The sequence below is a fragment of the Scyliorhinus torazame genome, chromosome 4 (assembly GCF_047496885.1).
Source record: "Scyliorhinus torazame isolate Kashiwa2021f chromosome 4, sScyTor2.1, whole genome shotgun sequence".
In the NCBI taxonomy this organism is placed as follows: domain Eukaryota; kingdom Metazoa; phylum Chordata; class Chondrichthyes; order Carcharhiniformes; family Scyliorhinidae; genus Scyliorhinus; species Scyliorhinus torazame.
In genome coordinates, this window is record NC_092710.1 from 328467611 (window position 1) to 328480947 (window position 13337).

The 13337-nt window shown below is 43.8% G+C and overlaps 1 protein-coding gene across 1 annotated transcript in view; it reads left to right on the forward strand.

Annotated features, from left to right (window-relative positions):
• Positions 1-13337, forward strand: part of LOC140411134 (EH domain-containing protein 3) — a 119100-nt gene that overhangs the window by 77828 nt on the left and 27935 nt on the right. Inside the window, exon 4 of the mRNA XM_072500194.1 lies at positions 253-665. Within this exon, the coding sequence (XP_072356295.1) occupies positions 253-665 (413 nt within the window). The remainder of the gene's footprint in view (positions 1-252; positions 666-13337) is intronic.

Consider the following 13337-nt stretch of genomic DNA (forward strand, 5'->3'; position numbering starts at 1 on the left):
TTTTCAAGTATGAAAATCAAAGTCCATTTGAATGTTTCAAATGGAAAATGTAGTAATTTCACTTTGCTGTTATATAATTTAATGTCTGAACAATATGTATTTCCAAACCCAAGTTACATTTAACCTGGTTCTTGTAATGCGAGTGATCATTAACTGTCACCACTTTCCTATCATGAAAATATTCCGGTGCATTGTCTTCTTCCTTTAATTCTGTTTTTAAAGTAAACCTTTTCCATGTGATCTTACTTCTAGGTTATGACTTTGCTGCGGTATTGGAATGGTTTGCAGAGCGTGTCGATCGTATCATCCTTCTGTTTGATGCACATAAGTTGGACATTTCTGATGAGTTTTCTGAAGTTATCAAAGCACTGAAGAATCACGAGGACAAGATTCGTGTGGTGTTGAACAAGGCAGACCAGATTGAGACCCAGCAGCTAATGCGTGTTTATGGTGCGCTCATGTGGTCTCTGGGCAAAATTGTCAACACTCCTGAGGTGATTCGGGTGTACATTGGCTCATTCTGGTCACACCCTCTGCTGATTCCAGACAACCGCAAGCTTTTCGAGGCCGAAGAACAAGATTTGTTTAAAGATATCCAGAGCCTTCCTCGAAATGCTGCTTTACGAAAACTGAATGACCTGATCAAGCGGGCACGTCTTGCAAAGGTTTGTATGCATATGTGATATTGCAAGGACATGTTTTTATTTGTATGGATCTGGGTGTTGCTGGCATAGCCACATTTTTTTGCTTGTATCTGATTTCCTTGAAAGGCGGTGGTTGAGTACAACTAAATGGCCTGTTCGGCCATTTCTGAAGGAAGTTAAATGCATTGACGTGTGGCTGGACTTGTGGTAAGGACAGCAGATTTCTTTCCCGAAAGGTCCAACTTGGTGAGCCAAATGTTTGACAATTAAGTAGTTTCATAGTGACCATTACTGGTTTGAGCTCATGACTTCGCATCATTTAGTCCAGCTTTCTGGACAGTCCAGCAACATAACACTTTGCCACAAACCTTTTAAATGATTGAAAACTGTCTTTTTAAAAATTTATTGTTGTTGCTTCCTCCATACCCCACCTGGGAGTCCTTGTTCACGATTCTCTTAAGGTTAATGTGCAGGTTCAATCAGCAGTTAAGAAGGCAAATGCAATGTTAGCATTTGTGTCAAGAGGGCTAGAATGCAAGACCAGGGATGTACTTCTGAGGCTGTATAAGGCTCTGGTCAGACCCCATTTGGAGTATTTAGCAGCTTTGGGCCCTGTAGCTAAGGAAGGATGTGCTGGCCTTGGAAAGGATCCAGAGGATGTTCACAAGAATGATCCCTGGAATTAAGAGCTTGTCGTATGAGGAGCAGTTGAGGACTCTGGGTCTGTACTCGTTGGAGTTTTGAAGGCCTGGGTAGAGTGGACGTGGAGAGGATGTTTCCGCTTGGAGGAAAAACTAGAACTAGAGGTCACCATCTCGGACTACAGGGACGATCCTTTAAAACGGGGATGAGGAGGAATTTACGCTCAAATAGTACGCTCCACTACCAAATTACCACCAACACGTCACCTGTTCCACCAGAGGCCCAAACATCCTTGACCACTGCTACACAAACATCAAACATGCCTACCGATCTATCACCCCCCCCGGCACTTTGGCAAATCTGACCAGAAGGCTGTACCCCTACTCCCGGCTTATAAGCAAAAACTGAAGCGGGAGAATCTGCCAAAGAAAGTCGTGCATTGTTGGTCTGAAGATTCGGATGATCTCCTACGGGACTGCTTCGAGTCAGTGGACTGGTCAGTATTTAAAAACTCTGCGACGAACGTGAACGAGTACGCCACACCAGTAACTCACTTCATTAGTAAGTGTGAAGAAGACTGTGCCAAAGAAACAAATCCGTGTGTTTCCCAACTGGAAACCCTGGATGAACAGGGATATCCCCAGCTTGCTGAAGTCTAGGTCTGAAGCGTTCAAGTCAGGCGACCCTAACCTATACAAGAAAGCCAGATATGATCTAAGGAGATCCATCAAAGATGCCAAAAGACCGTACTGGACCAAGCTCTAGTCCCACACGGACCCCCGCTGTCTATGGCAAAGTCTGCAAGACATAGCTGGCTACAGGATGGAATGCATGTAAAATCACCGGCTCCAATGCAGCCCTCCCTGATGAGCTCAACGCATTCTATGCCCGCTTTGAGAGGTCAGCGAGAGCGAGCCCTCCACCCCAGAAGACTTGGATGAACTTGTATCTGAGATCACCACTGCAGACGTCAGAGCAGCCTTCCCGAAGGTCCACCCACGGAAAGCCACTGGCCCGCATGGGATACTCTGACAAGCACTCAGGTCTTGCGTGGATCAGCTGGCGGGGGTATTCGCAGACATCTTCAACCTCTCTTTTACTACAATCGGAGATCCCTATCTGCTTCAAGAAGTCGACCATCATCCCTGTACCAAAAAAAGCCAAGCAGCGTGCCTTACTGATATCGTCCGGTGGCTCTGGCATCCATCATGAAGTGCTTCAAAAGGTTAGTCATGGCATGAATCAACTCAAGCCTCCTGGATTGCCTTGATCCACTACAGTTCGCCTATTGCTGCAACAGGTCCACAGTAGACGCCATCTCCATGACCCTGGGCTCTACCCTGGAAAACCTAGATAACAAAGACACCGATGTCAGACTCCTATTTATCAACTACAGCTCCGCCTTCAACACCATAATTCCTACGAAACTCATCTCCAAACTCCGTGGCCTTGGCCTCGGCTCCTCCCTCTGCGACTGGATCCTGAATGTTCTAACCCACAGGCCACGATCAGTAAGGATAGGCAACAACACCTCCTCCATGATCATCCTCGGCACGGGTGCCCCACAAGACTCTGTCTTCAGCCCCCTACAATACTCCTTATACACCTATGACTGTGTGGCCAAATTCCCCTCCAACCCGATTTTCAAATTTGCTGATGACACCACAGTAGTGGGTCGGATCTCAAACAATGATGAGACGGAGTACAGGAATGAGATAGAGGAACTGGTGCGACGACAATAATCTCTCCCTCAATGTAAACAAATCGAAGGAGATTGTCATCGACTTCTGGAAGCGTAGAGGAGAACATGCCCCTGTCTACGTCAATGGGAATGAAGTAGAAAGGGTCGAGAGCGTCAAGTTTTTAGTGTACAGATCACCAACAGCCTGTCCTGGTTGTCTCCTCTCCCCCTCCCCCCCCCCCCCCCCCCCCCCCCATGCCGACACTAGTTAAAGCCCACCAACGACTCTACTTTCTCAGAAGACTAAGGTAATTTGATATGTCAGCTACGACACTCACCAACTTCTACAGATACAACCAGAAAATGCTTTCTATGGTGCATCACAGCTTGGTATGGATCCTGCTCTGCCCAAGACCGCAGAAAATTACAAAAGGTTGTGAATGTAGCCCAATCCATCACTCAAACCAGCCTCCCATCCATCGACTCTGTCTACAATTCCCACTGCCTTGAAAAGACAGCCAGCATAATTGAGGACCCCACGCACCAAGGACATACTCTCTTCCACCTTCTTCTGTCAGGAAAAAGATACCAACGTTTGAGGTCACATGCCAACCGACTCCAGAACAGCGTCTTCCTTACTGCCATCGGACTTTTGAATGGACCTACCTCGTATGAAGTGGATCTTTTCTCTACACCTTGCTAGAACTGTAACATTATATTCTGCAGTCTCTCCTTCCTTCCCTATGTACGGTATGCATTGTTTATACAGCATGCAAGAAATAATACTTTTCACTGTATACTAATACATGTGACAATAAATCAAATCAAAGAATTTTGATGTGTGTGGAGGCCAAATCACAGTGTCTAGAGATGGATAGGTTCTTGATTAATAAGGGGATCCAGGGTGTTTGCACCTCTGGTGGGGCAGGAGATATGTTGATGGAGTTTGCGTAGGACCTTCCTGAGGTTGGCCTGATTGTTGAGCCACGATTGTCAGTGCTTTGGGGGATTTGTTTCTTGGTTGTTGATGGTGGAATGTAGTTCATGTGCTTTCTTCACTTCCGCCTGGGGTGGGATATGGACTACTGTGATTAGTACAGAGGTGAATTCACGTGGGAGGTAGAAGGGGCAACAACTTCACGGTTAGGTATTCTAGGTCTGGGAGCAGTGGCACGCTAGGGACACCACATTGAGTGCCAGGAGGTGTTGATGAGGAGGCAAACAGTAAAGGCAGTGTTGTTTTCAAAACTAATTGGCGATCTGGTGAATGTTGCTGCATATTTTAGAAACACAAACCAGAAAAGAAAAGAGTTATGGAATTTTGAGCCTGTGCTCCATTCCAAGATCTTCCAATGCAAAGCATAACTTTGTATTGAGCAATAGAAAATGTTAATAGAATGTTTATTATTGTCTGGTATTGAAAATAATGTTTTCAGTTTTAAAACCATGTGCTAACGAAGTGCTCTGATCCCAGTTGATATAACTGGATGGGATGATCTCGGAATGGAACACTGGCTCAACATAACCTTTTTTTTTTTTTAAATATGCAGGAACATCCACCAGACTGCTAATTAGTTTTGAAAACATTTACTGAACATGAAAAAATTGGATTGATACATTATGCTTTTACTCTCTTCTCCCTCCTTTTCTCTCTCTTTCTCTCTTCTCCTACTCTCCTCTTTCCCCCCCCCCCCCCCCCCCAACCAGCTTAATAATTGCACACCGGCTTTGCGTTTAGTTTAGATTAGATTTAGATTTGCGTCACATGTGCCACGGCACATTGAAAAGCATTTTTCTGCGTACAGGAAGATTGTTCCATAGATAAAAAACATTGGACAAAATACATAGACATCGGGTGAAGCATACAGAGTATAGGGCTAGAACAGAAGAGAAGATGCATAGAGAGATCAGGTCTGTTTCACTAATAACACTGATTATTAAGTCCATCTTAATCAACAATGGTCTCATTAATACAGTCCTATTTATGCACACAAGATGGCTAAGGGCAAATACACCCACCACTCAAGTCCAAGTGAATATTTGTATTACGGGCAGCATCGTAGCATGAAGTGGCTAGCCCTGTGGTTTCACAGCACCAGGGTCCAGGTTTGATTCCCCGCTGTGTCACAGTCTGCAAAATCTGCACGTTCTCCCTGTGTCTGCGTGGGTTTCCTCCGGGTGCTCTGGTTTTCTCCCACAGTCCAAAGACGTGCAGGTTAGGCTGATTGGCCATAATAAATTGCCCTTGGTGTCCAAAAAAAAGGTTAGGAGGGGTTATTGGGTTACGGGGATAGGGTGGAAGTGAGGGCTTAAGTAGTTCGGTGCTGACTCGATGGGCTGAATGGTGGCCTCCTGTACTGTATGTTCTATGTTGTCTCCTCCAAATCACCTCCAATTGTCATGAGAGTTTCCAAACTCCACTCTCAAAAAACACACTAAAATATTCTTTCATAATATCATAATAATGCTTTCTGTTGGATGCATTCAGAAATCCAGTCCAGGTTTTACAAATGTAACTTTTAAACAAAGCTCCCACTCTACTTGTAACAGTGAGTCCACGATTTTATACCAACCTATCTTTAGATTTCCTTTGCCTTAACTGCTTTTGCACACACTCTTGAGATCTAGCCACCAATTTCTATAGTTATTTCAACTCCCACAGGCTGCCGTCAAACCTGAATCACTTCAGATCTCTTTCTGGCATCTCTGCCTTCTTCTCCGCTACATTATTCTGTTCTAGTACGTTTCAATCTCTGACTTCTTGGAAACTTCTCTCGTTAGCTCAGTTGGCTGGACATCTGGTTCATGATGCAGAGCAAAACTAAAGCACAGGTTCAATTTCCATACTGGCTGAGGTTATTCAGGCCTGCCTTCTCAACCTTGCCCCTCGCCTGAGGTATGGTGATCCTCCGGTTAAATCCCCACCAGTCAGCCTTCCCACAAAGGGGAAAGCAGCCTCTGGTCATCTGGTACTATGGTGACTTTGGTGTGGCTTTTCTTCTCGCAAAGCTGAGCAAGAGGTTCCCTAAGCCAATTGCCTTCTTTCACTACTGTCTCCAATTACAATCAAAGTAGCTAAAGTAAGTCTTAAAAGCTTCTCCATCTTACAAAGCCCCAGTTGCTCAGCAACACCCACATGCCTTAGCCTTTTATTTTCATGCAGTAGCTCTCTCCCTAAGCACCCTTAACCAGCTCCTCCATATTCCAACTTTGCCCAACATAAATCTAACTGCAGGTTTTGCCCTTCCAGACGCCAAAGCAGTAAATTAAACTCACTTAAAAAATACCTTATTTCTAATTTTTACTAAAACAAATATAAATCCCTTAAAAATCACTACCTTTTGTTTTCCGAACCGAGGTGATTCTGCATTGTTATATTCGAGCATTGACCTGTTAGTTGAATGCCCTGTTTCTCTGCTGTAAAGCTTCATTACATATTTGGAGTACCGTAGTATGTGCATAATTCTTTCTTAATTCCACTGACGCGCAGCTATGTTCTTCTTCCCATCCTACTTCCTTTAATGCCTCTATTACATCTTCCAATTTCTCAGACTGTGTTGCATGCTGCCTCTGCACAACATTATCTCCATTTATGTTTTCCTTTTTTCATCCCTCACCCAAGAGTTCCCCTTGACAATGTCCATTCCACTTCCCTGCCTCATCCTGTTTTCTCTAACTTTTCCAGGATCATAATTTAACTGAAGCATTAACTGTTGCCCTCTCCCACAGTGGTTAGCACCGCTGCCTCACTCACCAGGGACCCGGGTTTAATTCCTGCCTTGGGTGACTGTCTGTGTGGAGTTTGTACTTTCTCTCTGTGTGGATTTCTTTAGAGTGCTGCGGTTTCCTCGCAGTTCAAAGATGCGCAGGTTAGGTGGATTGGCCCTTAGTTCCCAAGGTTAGGTAGGGTTACTGTGATATGGGGTGGAGGTGGGGGCCAAGATGGGCTGCTCTTTCGGAAAGTTGGTGCAGACTCAATGGCCTCCTTCAGCACTAGGGATTCTATGAACAGGCGATGCTGCATCTATTTCCAGCATTTGCACCAGATCCTTCAATATTTTTCTGTTATGTTTGGATGTAAGTGCTTTGGGGAAACCCTGAACCAAAAGAATAATTGAGTTGCATTTATAGAAGTTAAAGTATCATGGTGTTCCGCAGCATTAGCGATGCAATGGTATGAAACCATTTCCAACTCCTACAGACTTCAAATGCAGCTCTGCTATGGGTGTGGTCCTGGAATCGACCCTAAGGTGGTGGGTGAAGTTGATTCTCGTTTTCAGTTTTACCATTGTCTTCTGGGGTATTTAAAATAGCATCTCCACAGAATGCAGTATTCAAATTTAATTGCAGTGGGTAACATGTATCTCAATTATAAATATTTGTAATCCCATCCGGTTAATATATTTGCTACTAAAGAATTTCTGACCCATCTGGTAAAGTTCCAGGGTTGGGAACAATGCATATTCATTACCTAGATGACCTGGTATTGTTTGGAGTCTGTACGCACTCAATACTGAAAACAGTCATTTTAAAGTTTAATTTCTGGAATAAGTGATCTGGTTGTTGGACAGAGTAATAAGATGTCTGCAGCACAGAAAAGGCTCTTCGGCCCATCATGTCAGTGCCGGTCAAAAACAACCAACTAACTATTTTCAGCACTTCACCCATAGCCATGTTATATCATCCGCGAACTTACTGATCGACATTCATGTCGAAGTCATTCATATAAACAACAGAACAGAAAGGGCCCCAACACAGATCCCTGCAGGACCCCACTGGGTACAGGCTTGCACCTCTCGACCATCACCCTCTGCTTCCTGCAACTCAGCCAATTCTGGATCCAATTTGCCAAATTTCCTTGGATCACATGTGCTCCATCTCCCATGTGGGACCTTATCAAAAGCCTTGCTGAAGTCCAATTGACTGCATCAAATACATTGAGCTCATCTCTTTAAAAAAAATTCAGTCAAGTTGGTCAGACATGATCTTCCCCTAACAAAACCAAGCTGACTGTTCTTGATTAATCCCTGCCTCTCCAAATGCACATTAATTCTGTGTCTCAGAATTGCTTTCAATAGTTTCCCCACCACTGCGGTTCGACTGAGTGGCCTGTAGTTTCCTGGTCTATCCCCTCTTCCTTTCTTCTTGAATAAAGGTACCTCATTGGCTATCCGCCAGTCCTCCGGCACCTCTCTTGTAGCCAGAGAAGAATTAAAGATTATTTCCAGTGCCCCTGATATTTCCTCCCATGCCTAGCGCAACAGCCTGGGATATATTTCATGATAGATGAAGATTTATCTACTTCTGAGCCTGCCAGGCCACTCGGAACCCCCTCTCTGTGTTAAATTCTTTTAATTTTATCAGTCTTTCTCCCTGATTTCTATACCCACACCGTCCCTCTTACTCGCAAACATGTATTCATTCAAAACCCTATCTACTTTCTCGGGCTTCGCACACAATTCCCACTGTGGTCCTTAATGGGCCTCCTCTTTCCCTAATCATCCTTTTACCCTATGTAAAACAACTTTGGATTTTCCTTTTATTGTACCTGCTAGAATACTTTTTGCCCTCCTACTTTCCGTGTTCAGTTTGTGCTTGCACATTCTCCAGGGCTTCTGTTTTGAGCCCGCGACATCTGCCATTAGCCTCTTTTTCTCTTTATCCAGTATATTCCTTGATGTCCAGGGCTCACTGGATTTGTTGCTCCAACCCTTATTGGAATTTGTAGGCCCTGTATTCTCCCTATTTCCTTCTTGATTACGTGTCTGCTCCTAGTCCACTCTGACCAAACATCAGATCTTATTAAAATCGACCTTCCCCCAGTTTAGAGCTTTGATTTCTGGCCCACCCTTTTCCATAACTCTTCATTAGATTCAAGGTTGTTATGATCACAGTCTGCAAAATATTCCCCCACTGATGCTTCAACCACTTGCCTGACTTTGTCAACTATTAAGTCCAGGATTGCCCCCTCTTGTAGGACCTTCTACTTACAAAGAACAAAGAAATGTACAGCACAGGAACAGGCCCTTCGGCCCTCCAAGCCCGTGCCGACCATACTGCCCGACTAAACTCCAATCTTCTACACTTCCTGGGTCTGTATCCTTCTATTCCCATCCTATTCATATATTTGTCAAGATGCCCCTTAAATGTCCCTATCGTCCCTGCTTCCACTAACTCCTCCGGTAGAGAGTTCCAGGTACCCACTACCCTCTGCGTAAAAAACTTGCCTCGTACATCTACTCTAAACCTTGCCCCTCTCACCTTAAACCTATGCCCCCTAGTAATTGACCCCTCTACCCTGGGGAAAAGCCTCTGACTATCCACTCTGTCTATGCCCCTCATAATTTTGTATACCTCTATCAGGTCGCCCCTCAACCTCCTTCGTTCCAGTGAGAACAAACCGAGTTTATTCAATCGCTCCTCATAGCTTATGCCCTCCATACCAGGCAACATTCTGGTAAATCTCTTCTGCACCCTCTCTAAAGCCTCCACATCCTTCTGGTAGTGTGGCGACCAGAATTGAACACTATACTCCAAGTGTGGCCTAACTAAGGTTCTATACAGCTGCAACATGACTTGCCAATTCTTATACTCAATGCCCCGGCCAATGAAGGCAAGCATGCCACATGCCTTCTTGACTACCTTCTCCACCTGTGTTGCCCCTTTCAATGACCTGTGGACCTGTACTCCTAGATCTCTTTGACTTTCAATACTCTTGAGGGTTCTACCATTCACTGTATATTCCCTACCTGCATTAGACCTTCCAAAATGCATTACCTCACATTTGTCCAGGTTAAACTCCATCTGCCATCTCTCCGCCCAAGTCTCCAGACAATCTAAATCCTGCTGTATCCTCAGACAGTCCTCATCGCTATCCGCAATTCCACCAACCTTTGTGTCTTACTGGCTTTAAAAAGTTGCCCTGAGGGGCTGGTTTAGAACAGGGCTAAAGAGCTGGCTTTTAAAGCAGACCAAGGCAGGCCAGCAGCATGGTTCAATTCCCATACCAGCCTCCCCGAACAGGCGCCGGAATGTGGCGACTAGAGGTTTTTCACAGTAACTTCGTTTGAAGCCTACTTGTGACGATAAGCGATTTTCATTTCATTTGATGTATTTTAAGAATTCCGCTCCCTCAAAACCTTCGCACTTTAATCTCCCAGTTAATGTTGGAAGTTAAAATCCCCCACTATAAATATCCTATTACTTTTACACTTCTCTGAAATTTGCCTACAAATTTGCTCTTTTATTTCTCTCTTGGGACCTATAGAAGACTCCCAGCATTGTGATTGCTCCTTTTTGGTTTTTAAGTTCTACCCATATGGCTTCATTTGAAGAGCCTTCTAAGTGGTCATCCCTCCTTATTCCTGTAATTGATTCCCTGATCAAAATTGTGAGACCCCCTCTTTTACCTCCTCTCCTGGTCTGATATAAGTTGCCAATCCTGCCCCCCCTCTCAACCATGTCTCACAGGCAACAATGACATCACACTCCCATGTTTTAATCTGTGCCCTCAACTCCTCTACCTTATTTGTCAGACTCCTTGGATTAAAATAAATTCCATCCAAACTACCTTGTGACTTAACTGGCCTATAACTTTTGTGCCTTCCTGACTCATTTGCTCCCTCTAATTTTGGCTGTACGTTTCCTCCTGCTGAACCTTCTGTCAGGATTCCCCTGCCAAGTTAGTTTAAACCATCCCCAGCAGCTCGAGCAAATCTCCCTAGAAGGACGCTGGTCCCATTTTGGTTCGGATGCAACCTGTCAGCCTTGTACAGGTCCCATGCAGACATGAAACCATTTATCTTAAGTTGCACAGTGCTTTTCATTATTATGCAAGATTAGCAGCACAGAAACAGGTCATCCAATGTCCATTCTGGCATTTGTGCTCCATTTTTCATCTAAATCAATCATCATAACCCTTTCTTTGCTTCTCGTTCCTGTTTGCATCTTCCTCTTTAAAAGCTTTCCTTAAAATGAGGGGTTGGTGGGATAGTCCCATTTGGTTGACCCAAAAATGATCTTCACATTTCACATGATTCAAAGAAACCAAAACCCCAATGCTTGTTTTGAGGATGCAGGGAAGGGATGGGGGTGTTGTTTATACTGCAGCTCCGTGTGAGAGCAGAGGAGGCGCTGCTGTAATCTGGTATCTTGTCCAGCTTGTTTTGATTCTGGAAGTGTGTATGCTCAGGTATCACCTCAGCAGTGGTCGCTGGATAATCAGCAGGATCAGAGGATTGCTAGATCCCTGCCTTGGAGAACATCGTAACCAATTTATATTCCCACTATTGTCTTGACTGAGATCAGCAAGCTTCCCACAGATTATTGTTACCATGTTGAGCTATTTGGGCCTCCGCTGTAGTAATCGCTTCATCCTACACACCAGTTGCCAGTCCAGAATTAATAATGGTTAAGTTCCCACAGTCCGTGTTGCGTCTTCCAGACCTAAAAACTCAAATATTGCAGGCTATATTTAATCCGAGATGTTTTCTGGAATGTAATCAACTTTAATATTCCCTTCCAACTCACTTGTAAGGTCAAAGTGCTCTGCCTTTGTTAAAAGTGGAACAGTTTCTCCAGTGAATTATTACACATACATCACAAAAGTTTCCGGAGCGTGAATTTGTTTTCCTGTTTATTTGCCACCTTGAAATACTTGTGATAACTCCTGTTCTTCAGCCTTGTTTTTTAAGGCTTTTAATATAATGAAACGTGTTATTGTGCTGATTATCTTGACTAGTTACTGGTTTAGTTATATACTGGTTTTGACTGTTTGCCTACAGTCAAGAATAATTCTCATGGTGAGAGTGCATTTGATAATCATTTAGAAATTGGTGGGGTATGTGCATATCCCATGTTCTAAATGTGATCAGTAAATAAATAAAGCTTAGGCAATTGGGCATTTGCTTTACTTTTGTTCATTGCTGTTAATATCGTTTTTTTACAGCAGATCTTGCATGGATAACTCCTACATGGTGATTTTTTAGGATATGTCATTTAAAAAAAGTTTTAAAAGAGCATTCAACCCAACCTGAGAAGTTTCTTTCATAGGGACCTGAACAGTCACAGTGACACGGCTCCTGCAACATGGTTCTCCTGCAGCCACAAGCCAGTACAGGATAATTTTTTTCACCATCTTAGAATGGCCCATTTTCTTACTCTGCACTAATATAGTACAACATTGTCATGGACACATTAATCCACTATTGTCATATGTAACTGTCAGTGGGCCATTAGTGTGTGTGCATATGCATTGACCACTGACTCTGCCTGCCCCACACGTGCAGTGTTGGGCTTTCACACTGCAGCTGCTTTACAAGACAACAGCACCATTGAAAATAAATATGGGTGAGCAGCTGGGTTAGCCTACTCGACCCAGGCTGCTATGCAACAGAGAAAAACAATTCAACATGTATTCGTATAGTACCTAATTCCCTTAACAGAATGTCAATTCACAACAGATCAATTATTTTTGAAGTGTTGGGTGAACAAAAGCGTGTCTCAATATTTGAGAATTAGCTTCCAGTCACCCTACCTGTCGAGCCAGGTCTAAAATTTTCTTGTATCAATTTGTACTTGAGCATCCTTGTTCTGCACTCTTGCTTTAATCTCTCATTGCTGAGCATTACACTTTTGCATCTTTAATATCGTCATGGTTTTCTTTAATTTATCTCTTCTCATTTCCTAACCTTCCCTTCAAAACGTTGTTCTCCACTGGTTCAATAAGTGACCCTCTGTCATTCCTAGGCTTTGGTGTTGTCTCTGTTAACAGAAATAAAAATGATACCTGCTCCCTGACCAGGCCATTGTGGAGCTCCAACATAGCTTAAAATTGAAGCTCTATTGATTTGGTAATAACCTTGATACTCAAAATTGAGATCCCGTAAGTCAGACTTCCACTAGATTTGTGCCTCTGAGGCATGTTGCATCTTCAATGAACATCGACATACTAGCTTGTGCCTAGCCGATCTCCATTTACATTAATACATATTTGATGAAGTTACTTTTCTGAACAGACAAGATATCTGATCATGCTTATTAAAGGGTACACTTTTCTCACTGGAAAAAGATTTGTGTGCCGGTGAAGTCAGGAGCAAGAAAAGGCGACTCATTGTATAAAGGCACAGCCTAGTGTGTGATTGAGGACAGAGAACACCAGGATCCCAAGTTAGCTGATTTGTTGAGGTACGATCATGTCCAGGAAGAAATGAACCAATCCTCAACTGATGTCTCTTTCAAAGTACCTGTGGGCTGAGGTCCAGTGAGGAAACTGAGGCTGATTTGTGGTGTGTTTAGTGGTGGGATAGCCGGGAGAAGTCCGTTTAAGAATGGTTGGTTACTTTTGCACATACAGGAAGGCTACCAGTGCA